Source organism: Astatotilapia calliptera, chromosome 11 (assembly GCF_964374335.1).
Source record: "Astatotilapia calliptera chromosome 11, fAstCal68.1, whole genome shotgun sequence".
Taxonomy (NCBI): Eukaryota; Metazoa; Chordata; class Actinopteri; order Cichliformes; family Cichlidae; genus Astatotilapia; species Astatotilapia calliptera.
The window spans coordinates 21750600-21765051 of record NC_137432.1 but is presented as its reverse complement, the minus strand read 5'-3'; the positions used below and the strand labels follow the sequence as shown (position 1 = coordinate 21765051).

The following is a 14452-nucleotide window of genomic DNA, read 5'->3' as shown; positions in this document are numbered from 1 at the left end:
AAACTCCCTTTTAACAGGAAGAAACCTCTCTGGCAGAACCTGGGGGTGAGAGCAACAGCTGCTCCTGGACAATTGTACATCAGGGTTTGATGACACAAGCCATGCTGCAATGTTCACGACCCAGTCACACAGCCTGTTGTACCCTGGAGGCGGGGTCATTATCATTCCAAGTCTTAAAAACGCTGAAATCGTTTTATGGTGCATCCAGTGTAGTAACAACTTTACAAGGCTGCTGTGTTAGCTTGTGCTTGTGTGTTCAAGGATCTTTTAAAGGATTAACTAAAAGCAAGTAAAATGCAGATTTATACAAATAAAGATTTTATAAAATCATTACTACAATCCTCTTTTAATATGTTGATCTTCTCCATGTGAAAGGAGTGGGGGGAAAAAAAAATCAGAAGAAAGATTACAATTTTGATTTATTTTAATCACAAGCTACAAAAAAAGAAGAAGATATTTTTGACTTTTGCATCTGAATGCTGCATTGCTCACCGGTCACTTCATTAGGTCCAGCTTGGTAATACCAGATTGAAGCTTCTTTTGCTTCGGAGCAGCTTTAATTATTCATGGCACTCAGAAATACTGAACTTAAATACTCAAACCAGCCCATCAGGAACCAACAACTTTGCTGGGTTCATAAAGAGTTAAAATCATTCAGTTGCTCCGTTTCAACTACAGCAGAGCACCCTGATGTGTCTACATGCCTAAATGCAATGAAGTTGCTGATTCATCAATATTTGCATTAACGAGCAGTTGAACTGGTGTCTCTACTGAAGCTGGCCCAAGTGCATCTGTTAACTTATAGGACACAGCTGTAGCACAAATCTCCGACGACAGCATAGCGACAGGTTTGTGTTGTAGTTAAACCTCCTCTGGCCTCTTTTTGACACTTGGCCTGTTTGGCGCAACAGCACCACCTAGTGGCAGCAAACACAGTAAAGCTCCAACTGTCCCATGAGCACTGCGCCACATGTAACATTTAACCTACCTGTGTGTATAGTGACGACACACCTGAGGCACACTGACCTTCCAGGTGTTTGAAGGTCAGAACCTTCCTGGCTGAAGCACTATTCTGGTGGCCTTCTTTGTATAACCCAAAACAAACCGAACAGTACCAGGATTTCTGTATTTGGCGTTTTATTAAAGCATTCCATATACAAAACTCAACCCACATAAGTTAAAATTTATACTTACAACAGAAATGATGTGTCACATACTCCAAAAGCTGAATAAATAATATTTACTATTCAAACAGCTTCTTTCAAATGTACATTCTGCTCATTCAACAACCACAACCCTGATTTCTAAGTAACAGGAGGGGTTGGTTTGCTGCTTTGATTCTTATTAATCACATGAATGATAAACTTCCAATCTGCAACAACCTGTTACACTATAAATGACCTGTCATATGTATATGGTTTTTAACCCTTCAATATTTGGAAAAGAAACTCAAGGTAAAAAACAAACAAAAAAAACAAACAAACAAACAAGGTCAGTGTGTGCATTAAGGTGCACATTAACAGGAAGTCTGACTTTGATCCTCTATTATCAGGGATACAAAGCAGCATTACATATGGAGAATAACTCCATTTGTTAGTAGACAGGTAAATATCAGTGTACTCATACAGCTCAGATCTTCAGTGAGGTGCTTTTGTCATTGCTCTGTGTGAAAGTACACTGGATTCAAAGTGAAAACGATCACTTATGTCACCAGTTCCTGACCTTTCCAGTTTGTGACCTTAAGGATGAAAAAACATCTCTTCTTCCCAAGTTAAGCCTTTAATGCGAGCAGCGAGCACTCAAACTACAACTCCTTCCTCCCTAGTTTCTCTGTGTAACAGAATGACTTCCCTCTAACTTAAACTGTGAGCCCTCAACTTTATTTTGAGCCGTATGAGGTTTAAGAGTTGGCTTGTAGCCTACATTCTAGAGTATTTACCTCCACATTGGACGTGGACATCAATGTGAACACCTTAACACTCTGAAATCAGTGGAGTAGATCTCACTGTAAACACAGAACAAAGCATCTGTGTTTAGATTCACCAAGAACATCTCATACAATGTCACAGGGTAAAAACAAGTCAATGAATCAGCCCAGGTCGTAACAACAGTCCCTCAGAAACAAACTACAAAGAGAAATGACTGCATCCTGCTTGTAGCCGAAAACGAGAGCACGCTACAGTCGGGGCACAGCCTATTTAAAATCCATAATAGAACAACAGGTGGAGTCAGCCCTGTTGCTAAAAGCCTCATTGCTTTTTAAGCCACTCCCACGTCCTTTACCCTTTTTGGAAGTTTCTAGATTTTCAGTTTGTAACAGTGTCTTATTACAAAGAGAAGTGTACACGAAAATGGCAACGAGCGGCAGCATAAATAACACGTTATAAGAAACGTCATCCAGTTTTTAGCTGACATCTTAATAAGAAACCGCAGCACTGCATACAGACAAATAACACTCTTTATATAGTGTTAAAACAATGATATTTACCGGTGGACAGATACTGAATATGGCCGGTTTGTCCTCGGTGTGCTTAGATACAGATCTGCTGTGTGTGTGTGATCAGTGTTACATGGCTAATGAGCAGCTCATGACTGGCCTTCCTGTCTCTGTGCTCCAATCACATGAGGGTTAAACTGCGTGATGATGATGGTGATGTCATCGCGGTACATGCGAGCCAGCTCCTCGGGCAGTGACAGCATCTTTGACAGCCTCTCGTGGTCCACTGTGCCAAACTCGTTGTTTCCCACCGCGTGGCGCATCAGGTGGGTGGCGGCGTTCTGATCTTCAAATGCTGAGGACGCACGAGCCTTTCGCTCCTCGAGCAGCCCCTGCATTTGTCCCAAGGTCACCCTGTATCCTCCGACTTTGAGCGGCTGATGCTGGTGGACCCCAGTCAAATACTCCCCGACGATACGAATCACTTCCTGCCTGTGGAGGGTCTCCCAAAGGCCATCAGAGCCAATCACCTGCCGAGAGAAGAGTCATATAATTGTATATATAATCTACCGAAAGAAATCATTAAAAGACCAAAATCACAATGAGATTCATGCCCATGATGAATGTATTTACACTTAAAACCACAACTGTAAGTCAGAAAACATTGAAGTGTAGTAACTGAAGCCGGCATGGGAGCTGTAGCTAACATTATTCATTCGCTTGGGAAAATACTGGCACTGAGAATAAGTCATCTAAACCTAATTATTTCTTCATAAATACAGCCTTTGTTTGAAAAGGTCACACAGCATGCATTAGCTAGATATTTCCTCAAAAGAAGAGCTTTCTTTTTAATTAAATAAATAGCACAGCCCACTTTTACATGCAATGAAAAAAAGGTACATCTGGAGGATGGATGCCTACTTTGAGGAGAACAATGGTACAAACATCAGGATTCAGAGCACATTATTCAGTTCTCAGAGTTAATTAGATGTGACTCATAAAATCTGACATTATTCAGCCTATTGACATAAAATATAGACCCCAGATCCATAATGTGTTTAATTTTATAAATAGAATAAATGTCCAGGTGTCAACTCTTTGGATCAGTTCCTACGTCTCGGATTTATGCGGGGCTTTAAATCAACTAATGCTGGGCCCTTTAACCAGTGAAGAATGAGAGCTTTATTAAGAATGGGGATGATGTTGCATTGATCATCGTGACTGTAGACATACAAGTTTTCAAAATGTTGAAGGGCAGTATATTTTTGGGACAGATGTGGAAAAACGATAAGACTGCCAGGAAATAAATGTCCTGATGTAAAACACATTGTATGTATTTTGTATGACACAGCAGCGGGGGTTAGGTTAACTGACAGGCTGGGATCCTGTCCAGGGTTTACCCTGCATCTGTGACAGCTGGCATAGGCTCCAGCTCCTGAACTGGATAAGCAAAAGAGAATGGATGGATGGGTGACAGCACCGCCGCTGCATCTTACCAGGAAGCGATCCTGTGGCCTCAGCTTGTGATACGTGATCTCGGGCTCAGCGGTCAAGTAAGGAGGGGTGTGATAGTTCGGGGGGATAAACTTGGTATGCTCATTTTCGTGAAGCTGATCAGGTCCGGACTCCAAGACGCGCTTCTGCAGCTCAATGCTCCACTTGAACTTCACATCCCCGAACGCACGGAAAGGCATGAGCAAGCCGAGCAGCCGCTCCTGACAAAGAAGAAAAATATGGTGGCGAGGTTTTAATAAAGGTTGTAAACACAATCACAGTGAGCAGATTAACGAGTGCAGTACCTGACGGATGACCGTTTTTCTCTCTGATGGAGGGTGTTCGCTCCGTATCCGAGCCACCTCGCTCTCATTCTGGGCGTTATGGTCATTGGAGAATGTGTGAGCGCTGAATGAACCATCCTCTTCTTGGACACCCAAAACTGCCCGAGCATCTCCTGCATTGGCTATAAAGCTTCAGAAACAAAGAGACAACGTTACAAAAAAAATCTATTTCATCCCTTTAATGTTGCTATAATGCATTAAACCATGTATTTATTGTTCATACAGGTCTGGTCCATCAATGTGAGCCACACAGGCTGTTGCTCCAGAAAAGGCCACTCTCAGAACCCAGTAGTGCAAAAAAGCATTTGGGTCTCCAACCTGCAGAGCAAAATAAAGCAGGAAAGGACTGTGCTTACTAGACAGGCAGGCACTGACACACAAGCTCCCCTTTGAGCCATAAAAGTTTAAATTTGGATGCTCACATTTTTTGGCATTGCTGCTGTGGAGAAATGTTATTCAATATGTGGCTTAATGTGTCAAACTGAACTCAAGTCTTGGCACAATTTAAATCAGGCTAACATGTCCGTGATATTCTGAATTTGTGCTCAGCCAATATCAGCTTACACTGCATGCGGGCACACTATGAGGAGGACTGCCCTGGGCTACAACTGCAATAATAACCACTGCAAGTTTCATAATGAAGCTGAAATAATGTCAGACATGGAAAGTAAATCAGGGAGATGATAAAAGGCCAGAAATTACTCTAATGATAAAATGAGTCGATGACACTCAGGGTCTCACTTGGGAGTTAATTCAGAGCTCCTAAGTTTGCCTCCTTAAAGTAAAACTTGGAACATAAACTAGTCACACCAAACTGTATTAGCATGTTCACAAGGCACACCTTGGATTTTTTACAGTTCATACCTGAGCTTCCAGTGAAATATCATTGTCGAGCCTCTTGAAGGCATTCAGCAACGCCTCGCGGGTGTCTGGAACGTCACCTGGGCTGAAAACAGGGAGAACACTTGAGTGAATCGGATAAAAGCAGGAGGCACAGGTCGAGAACAGAGACCAAAAACAGCACTACTGGAAAACAACACACCGGCCTATGTTGGTGTGGGTGTGCTGCTACCAGGTAAAGATGAAAATAAAATGAGAAAGAAGGAAATGTTTGCCAAGGCCAAACACTGGGGAGAAAAATTACACTTCTGTGAATCAGAACAGATGACGGTCTACTAATGCTTTTGACATACTGGAAAGGCCAAAAGACAAAGAATGCATTTGTAAACATCATACATTAACTGGACATTTTATTAGGTACACCTTGAAGACAACAGAAGATGCAGGCCACTACGACTCCTCGGGTAGGCTGCAAAATGATGTTTATGCTAAGGGGGCCCAAACTGTGCCAAGAACATTTCCCCTATACTATTACACCACCAGCAGCCTGAACCACTGATGCACAGCAGGATGGATCTGTGCTTTCATGTTGTTTACACCAAATTCAGACCCTGTCATCCAAAATGTCACAGCAGAATTTGAGACTCATCAGACAAGGAAAGCTTCTTTTGTCCAGTTTTGGTGAACCCATGCAAACTGCATCCTCAGTTTTCTGTTACTAGCTGACACCACTGGGCGGTCGTCTTGACCATGTCTACAAGCCTAAATGCACTTAGCTGCTGCTGTGTGATGATCTGATTAGACGTACCCAGTGAAAACCCAGGCAATGAACACACATTTGTGAGGCAAACGCTGAGCTGAGTCCAGCAGAGGCTGCTTGAGAAAGTTTGAGAAACGAATTGCTCTCATTTTAATACAAAACGCCCGGGGTGGGGGGGTTCTTTGTTTGTTTCTTTGTTTTTTAACACAGTGGCCTTTAGACGTAGAAGTGTGTACTCTGCTGACTTTCACATTCCTCACCTGGTTAGATCGATTAATTCCTGCCAGTAGGTTCGAAGGCTGTTGAAGTAGAGCCTCTGAGCCTCCCTACTGAAGTAGTCGTTGGGGTGTTTGTGCCACTGCAAGATGGGACTAAGAGCCCTGCCGGCCTCCACCGCTGCCTCAAGCTCACACAGAGTGTTGTGGGGCAGCAGTGACACTGCTATGTAGTAAAACAACCGCTCACTCAGCGCCTGCAGAGAAGAGTTTGTTGCACAGGAAACAGTACAATTGCATAAAGACACACAGTGGCAAACATAACACAGAAAGGTGCATCGTGCCCCAACAGCTGTGCAGCCTTTCAAATATTTGCACAAAATGAAATATTTACACATTGTTAGTTTGCAGATTGCACCAAAAAAAATTCAAGCTGGGATAGGCTCCAGCGCCCCCCGCGACCCTGAAAAGGAGAAGCAGAAGCGAATGGATGGATGGATAGTTTGCAGATTGCACCAAAAAAAATTCAATCACAATCGTTTGGATTTGCAAGCTACGCCTTTAGAGCAAAGAAAGCTAATCAGTTAAAATGCTATGCAGGATAACTGTGTCAGAGCTAGTGACAATAAATGTCACTGAGGAAAAATAGACCACAAATTATCGACAATTATGAGGTTTTTTACTCAATCTGACATGTCTGAGCAATTTCTTTCAATATTCAATTCAATACGAGCTAAATAATCAACTTTCTGGATAAAGTTTGATGAAGAAAATGAGGGTCTGCCAAGAAAAACAAGAAAGAAAAAGTAGTAAGGTTTGAGTTTGAGTCCAAGCTACGCTGCTGGAGAAAAGTAAGATAACCAGTTAAAATGACACGCAGGCTAAGTGTCCCAGTTTACCTGTGCACAGGCGCAGCCAGCGTGGCCGTCAAACACGCCGAGCAGCATCCCTCGCGTCTGCAGGCACGTGGCTGCGCTGCGGCGATCTTCGATGGGAGCGTTGGCTGGCAGCTGATTACTTTCGAAACCCATCACCGAAGACACATTTTTCCCATCAAACTCTGGCACCTGGGATTACAGCATGAATAGTAAACTACAGCAATGCTACTACGGATGGCAAAATGCATTTTATCTACAACCCAACAAACCTTAAAGCTGTACTCGTTGGCTTTGAGAATGGAGTTGACCTGCGGAGGGGTGAGGATGTAGCTGTGGAGAACTGAGGATGTCTGGTAACTTCTTGATGGCTGGCGTCGTTGCCACATGTGAGCCGACTTTCTTGAGGCAGGTAGGTGAGCTACAGGCCCAAACTGGGACTGGTGTTGTTGGCATGGTAACAGACTGGAGGCCAAGACCTTGGAGCGAGGCAAAGCCCTGAGCAGCTGAGATGTCACAGGCATGGCTGACGGTACCCTGCAGGCAGGCAGGCGCGCACGCACACACACACTCTGCAGTGCTGATGTAACCACACCTATTGAAGAGGTACAGCGGTCAGAGAGCAGCAGATGGAGGTCCTTTTCTTTAAGCTGCATTCATCAGCAGAGGGGCAGAGTGTCCCTGGCATAGACCATTAAGCAAACACTGTGCAAACAAACTGGGATGATGTGACGAGATTTTGCAGCTGGTCGTAAGCTTTATGACAGAATAACGTAAAAACAGTTTTTCCATAGTAACTGCCGACATGATACTTGAAAGTTAATGTTCAGACAAATCCTTTAAACCTGACTCCTGCAGTGACCATTCACATATTTTGCCTGTGGGCAATTCAGATTAAATCAGTTCGCTGGTTAAATGTTGGGCTGTTGATTGACTGCTTGCTGTACTGGAAACTTTATGGAGCCCAACATTACTGTGAAACAGAATAGGTCAAAGTAAGGGATCCATGTAAAGATGATGCAGTAAAAAAAAATACATGAATTTCAATACTTCTGTGTAGGGCTGCTCGATTATGGCAAAAATGATAATCACGATTATTTTCACTGAAATTGAGATCGCGATTATTTGACGATATTTATTTAACCCTTTAAGACCTACTATAGAACCAAGTCCGCCAGAGCTTATATTATTTTTTTACATGTTGTAGTGCCATTTGTGGGAGCATTTCAAGTTGCTAAATAACTGTTATAGCCCATATTTTAATAATATGTATGCATTAAGTCCATAGTAACTACATTAATTGCAAAAAAGTGCAATAAACTACAAAAAAATTGAAAATCGTTTTTGTTTTGTTTTTTTACATATATTTCTACTTGGAGAAATTTAAGAGGCTTATCCTTCAAAACTTTAAATACAAAAAAGTTGCAAAAAATAGTTTACAACAACAGGAAATTTATTTTGAGTGTCTTCATAGTTTTATTTTGGAGATATACCAATTTTTATATACACTGCAGGTAAAACAAAAAAAACAATCCTATGATGCAAATTTGCAAAGAAAACAGCAGGTGCATCAAAATAAACTATTTCCAGCAGTGCAATTCGAGTTCAAAGCATCCCAGAAACTATTCAGAAAAGTCAAACATGACCAGTAGAGGTTTTTAAGGTCTACAAGTAAAAAACTACATTTCCGCGAAAATGACGTCACTTCCGGTTTCGGCCAGGAAATGGCGGACATGCGACAGTTCGCGCTGACATCTGTTTCACTGTGGGAAGTGTTACGAACAGCTGATCGGATCGGCAAAGCGTGTTTCTGGAATATTATGTTTTTGTTCCTTCAAGCGCTTTTTATGCAATTTTTGCAAAGCTTTATGTGGAAGGAAACCGTGACCGAGGACAAGCTGATGGCATAAGTTGTAAGTACAACTCCTCCGGTTTCATATGCAAAACAAATTATTGCGCTAGCTTACATGGTTCAGATTCTACAGGGATTTAAAAGTAGTTACACAAAACGGAGCGTGCTGCTCTGACCGGATTTAAAGGGTTAACAATGACTTTAAAAAATAATATAAAATAGTGTGCAACACCACTGAAGTTTTTTTTTTTTTTTACCTCTCTTTTCAACCAACGGCAGTCACTCTCCTCTCCAAATAACTTCTGCTTAGCTTTCCGAGCTTCCCTCGGGTCCTCTTAATCAGCGGTCTCCAACCTTTTTTGCGCCACGGACCGGTTTATGCCCGACAATATTTTCACGGACCGGCCTTTAAGGTGTCGCGGATAAATGAGGGAGGGGCTAATAATCGGCTCAGTCATTTTTAATGATCGTTGAAAGCCCATATCGTAATCGTGATTAAAATTCGATTAATTGAGCAGCCCTACTTCTGTGCTCAGGAATAGTTGTGTTGAGGAGGGGATCTTTAAATAGTTGTGATCTCTGTATCGCCATTTCTTTAGCGCTTAAACACACAGCATGCTGACCAACTACATACTGGATGAACAAGTCCTTCATTGTTTGAAATAGGGCTGCCACAATTAGTCGACTAGTCACAATTACGTCGACAATCAAAATCGTTTACAACTGAATTTAAGAGTGTAATAACGGACTGAAACAGAAGATGGCAGCGCTGCCCAGAATTCATAGCGCAGCCCAGCTCAGTTTCCAACAATGGCAGCAGCTAGTTAGTTTTAATATTACTCTTATTGTGTGGATGCCCTCAAAGGGCATCCACACTATTGAGTTCCTGTTTCTATTTATTCCACTATATTCTAGTTGCTTCCGTACACTTTTTGGCACTTAACGACTCCCACAGTTTTTATCCGATTTTCGCCATTCAAACTTTTAAAAAATTCTGCTATTTCTGCTAATGCGGGCTATGACTTTTGGTGCTCATAACTTCTATACTTTTTGAGATATTGAATTTCTATGACTTTTGGTGCTCATAACTTCTATACTTTTTGAGATATTGAATTTTTTTGCAATATTTTTTGCCCATTTCTGCCATATTATCAGTGGCCTCACTGATTTTCCTTGCCAGGTTGACCTGTGTTCTAGCTCAGTGAGATGAGCATCCGTTCTCAGACTGGGAGGCCTGGGTTCAAATCCCGCTTATGGCAACATTTCTTTCAGTTAACAGTTAAACTTTTTTAACTCTTTTCAGCAGAAATTCTGCTAATTGAACTCTTTTCAGCAGAATTTTCACCTCTTTTCTGCCCAAATTCTGCTTAATTAACCTCTTCTGAAAAACTTTCAGCCTTTTCACCTCTTATTAGCACAAATCTCAGCTGTTTTCAGAAAATACTCTTTTCAGCAGAAATTCTGCTAATTCACCTCTTTTCTGCCAAGTTTTCAGCCTTTCACCTCTTATCAGCACAATTCTCAGCCGCTTCCGCTCATTTCAGCACAATTGTCAGTCTCTCCGCCTCTTCTTTGTGAGAATCAGTTTGGCTCAGTGAGATGAGAAGCCGCCTTGAGACCAGAAGGGCAACGTTCAAATCCTGCTCTAGGGCAACATTTTTTTTTTCAACTTTTTCAGCAGAAATCTTCAGCGTTAAGGCATCCACACAGCATTTTTGCAGGAAATGCAAATTTTTCTAGTTATTCTTTCTGGGTCACAAAATAAACTTTTAACATATTTTTAGGTGAGAATGTAGCTTTGTAAACCTCAAATATCTTCTCAGTTTATCAAGACACCAACATATTTTCAAAAGCGCTCCGACGCTTTCGGAGACGTCTGTTACCCACTAGCTCAATAGCTAGCCGGGGGCAAGGCTCACTAGAGCCTGTGAGAACACCGGACTCCCGGCAAATCGGTTTCAAACCCACCATGGTCTTTCGCTACTCAGGTTAAACATGTAATATAAGTCACTTAGATAACTTAAAATGTTATTGTTTGGCTTTTTTTTGTATTTTATTTGTTCCTGAGTAAATCGGTTTGGCTGAGATTAAAGTTGTAGTTTTTACACAGCTGAATAAACCTCAAGAAGACAACCGATTATCAGAAGTGTGAGATGCTCGGGAATGTACTCCGGCGTCCCATTATATTTTAGATAGCAAGGAGTTTATTAAACTTCAACTTCGAAACAATCTGCAAATTTCATTACAATTTAATAAACTACCATCTTGTCTTTACTTTTAGTTAGCACATACCTTAAACACTTAAAGCTGTAAGCTAATGATAGTTATATAAGAGCAGATGCATGCTGGTGCGGTGCAATAAGCTGCACGCTGTACGTCTAATGGATGCATGATCTGATTAGTCCACTAATCGCAAAAATAATCTGTGACTAGTCGACTATCAAAATAATCGTTTGTGGCAGCCCTAGTTTGAAACAATAGAGAAAGAGAGACAAACAGAAGGTCCTTGCTGCATAATGTGTTACAGTAGTGCAGGACCACAAAGCCTCAATTTGAAGTAAAAACATTTATGAGGCTGGTCACTTTATTAGGTACAACTATTCAATCAGACGATCACATGGCAGCAACTCACAAGCATCAGAATGGGGAAAAACGGTGATTTTAGTGACTTTATATGTGGCATGGTTGATGGTGCCAAAGGGATGGTTTTGAGTATTTCAGAAACTACAGATCTACTGGGATTCTACCAAACAGACATATCTAGGGCTTACAGCCAAAGGTCTGAAAAAAGTAGGTGAAAAAGTAAGTGGGTGAAAAGGCATCAATGCCAGAGGTCAGTAGAGAATCACCAGACTGCTTTAAGCTTATCGGAAGGCAACAGTAACTCAAATAATAACTAAGGTATGCAGAAGAGCATCTCTGCATGCACGAAATATATCAAACCTTGAAGCAGATGGGCTACAACAACAGAAGACCACACCAAGTGTCCCTTCTGTCAGCTAGTAACAGGAAACTGAAAAATTCACACAGACTCATGGTGCCTTGTATTAATCCTTGTGGTGTGGGGGATGTTTTTTTTTCTTTTTTTTTGCACACTTTGGACCCTTCAGTACCACATGAACATTGATAAAGCGCCTCAACTTACTCGAGTATTGTTGCTGATCATATGCATCCCTTTATGACCACAGCGTACCATCTTCTGATGGCTGCCTCCAGCAGGATAACACACCACGTTCACTGCACTCAAATAGCCTTCACAGTCAACAGATCTCAATCAAATTGAGCAATTTTTGATGTGGTGAAACCAGAGATTCAGATCATAGATGTGCAGCTGACCAATCTGCAGTAATAGTCTAATGCCACTGTGTCAATATGGACCAAAATCTCTGACAAATGTTTCAGGCACCTTGTTGAATCTGTGCCACAAAGAGTTAAGACAGTTCTGAAGGCAAAAAGGAGGTCAAAACCAGCACTAGCAATGTGTACCTAATAAAGTAGCTCCGGTGAGCGTGTACTCTCAACAAAATTGCTCTTATTAATAAATTTAATTTGCATGAACACTGTGTTGAATATTTAGAGAAGAAATGTCAACTCTCAAAGATATTGTTACAGTGATTATGTCCCATAATCTCAGATAGGGGCAGTGTAGAGCCTCCTTCAGGAATAATAGAAAGTGTTTTAGTTTCATTTATATAGTTTGACGAGGTTTAACCATTTCTGTCCTGGAGTATTGAGAAAAACCTGGATTAGAGATAGCGCCACTGGAGACGACATCTGCCATGAGTTGTACTCTGCACTCTTCTCTATAGGTCAGCAACTCTGCACACTGACTGTTAAAAATAGCCCTGGCAGTAACTCGCCCCTGACATTTAGTTCTTGAATCTAAATGACTGGTCAGGATGACCCAGTAAACCGGATCCTCACTGCAACTGTTCATAAAATCTGCCCTCATTTAATAATTTAAGACGAGTCACGAGAACAGGGTGAAAAGAGAAACCAACAGATATGAAACTTCCTCAGCTGATTCTGAAAACAGTCAGATACCTTTATGTATTTAAAATGGTAAGAAGCTACATATCCAGACATGCAAATAAGGCAGTGTGCATACACTTCCAGCAGTCAAACCTTAATAGAATAAACAAGCAAATGTGTACTTTGAGCGTTTTCTTTCCACTAGTCTAAAAAAGAAAAGAAAGGGGGAAAAAGACCTGTATTACGGAAGTAAAATAGCGTCAGAACTGTAAAAATAAAATTACCAGCTCCTAAAAAGACGTTTCCGCTCTATGTTTCGCCTGTTATATCTACAGACCATCAAAATGTGGAAAAACTCTTAAAGTGTGCGGACAGTGATGGAGCAACAAAGGTGATGGATGCTCGGGTAAAAACGTACTCCTTACAGTGACGGCGTCTTGCAGGCTGACCCCATATGGAGAAAGCCCAAACTATGTGTGAGGCACACAGACCACTGAGGGCCCGTCCCAGCTTGGATCTCTGCAACTAAGTTGCCATGTTTGTTGTCATCACTAGCCTTTCCTTGCTAGTTGCAAAGCAGGTCTGTAAACCAACCAGCCAGTATTGGAGGAGACCGACTAAAAACATGGAGGCGTAGTCTCAGAGCCACAACATGACAATAAAATAGGAACAGGAAAGCTGTCAAACAAGGTTAGTTAAATGGGTACAGTAGCCAAATTCATGCTAACGGCTGCTAGTGGTGTCCAGGTTACACCCACCAAACTGGATACGGTTTGCTTACATAAGACGCGACTACACCCGGGAAAAATCCTCCGGACTTCAACGCATCTTAACCTGCAAGAGTGAAAAGTTCAAACGAGGTGCAAAGTTATGGCTTACCTCAACCAGCGGATGTAAAGAAGTTATTTGAGCTCATGGCTTAACGCCGACCCCTCTGTGTATCATTCGGGAGCGCCACCCGGTGGAGTGAACTCTGATTGGCTAAGGGCTAGCAGACGTGATGACGTGGAAGCATAACCACATGCACAAAGTCAGGATGTGCTTTTTAAAGCCCCACTTCTAGATAGGATCAGAACTGCTGTGACCCAAGAAAAGCGATCCGCTTTTTAGTTTTTAGTATATGTAAATTTTATAATTTAATAAACAATTTTATAATCTGTACATTTATAATGTTTTATTTTGTTTCTGAATTTACAATTTGTCATTTGAAGAATAAAAGAGTCTTAAAATAAACCAGAAAAAAAAAAGATTTGTTAAGTACATCTGTTCCTCTTATCCTTCTAGATTTCCACTCAGGCAATCAAGTGGCAGCAACTCAATGCATTTAGACATGTAGACATGATCAAAACGAACTGCTGAAGTTCAAATGGAGCATCAGAGTGGGGATGAACAGTGATTTAAGTGACTTTGAAAGTAGAATGGTTGGTGCCACACTTCTCCGGGTTTCACAGCGAGTGGTCCGAAAAACAGAAAACATCCAGTTCACTAGGTGAAAATGCCTTGTTGATGTCACAGGAGACTGGGCAGTCCGGTTTGAGCTGATAGGAAGACAACAGTAACTCAAAAACCACACGTTATGCAGGTATGCAGATGATAATCTATGGTATGTTGAAACTTGAAGCAGATGGGCTACCTTGGTTGGGCTATGGATGGATTTAAATTT

At 41.6% G+C, this 14452-nt stretch overlaps 1 protein-coding gene across 2 annotated transcripts; it reads right to left on the bottom strand.

Annotated features, from left to right (window-relative positions):
- Positions 1–1120: 1120 nt before the first annotated feature.
- Positions 1121–13807, bottom strand: pdp1 (pyruvate dehydrogenase phosphatase catalytic subunit 1). Of its 2 annotated transcripts, none has more exons than XM_026184412.2 (9): positions 13669–13807; positions 7238–7560; positions 6990–7157; positions 6136–6347; positions 5140–5221; positions 4499–4593; positions 4237–4405; positions 3934–4152; positions 1121–2967 (listed from the first exon to the last, which is right to left on the bottom strand). In XM_026184412.2, exons 2-9 carry the CDS (start codon positions 7487–7489, stop codon positions 2587–2589), a joined length of 1578 nt encoding a protein of 525 aa, XP_026040197.1. In that variant the 5' UTR covers positions 7490–7560; positions 13669–13807; the 3' UTR covers positions 1121–2586. The 2 variants fall into 2 exon arrangements, with proteins under 2 accessions (XP_026040197.1, XP_026040198.1); XM_026184413.2 differs by lacking the exon at positions 13669–13807 and adding an exon at positions 13571–13657.
- Positions 13808–14452: the final 645 nt, after the last annotated feature.

Excerpts from the sequence above, each read along its gene's own strand:
- pdp1 (XM_026184412.2), bottom strand. The coding sequence starts at position 7,489 with ATGCCTGTGACATCTCAGCTGCTCAGGGCTTTGCCTCGCTCCAAGGTC. Across the intron at positions 6,348-6,989 it reads CTGGCTGCGCCTGTGCACAG|GCGCTGAGTGAGCGGTTGTT; the intron begins GTAAACTGGGAC and ends TCTTCTCTGCAG. Across the intron at positions 5,222-6,135 it reads GAATTAATCGATCTAACCAG|CCCAGGTGACGTTCCAGACA; the intron begins GTGAGGAATGTG and ends CCCTGTTTTCAG.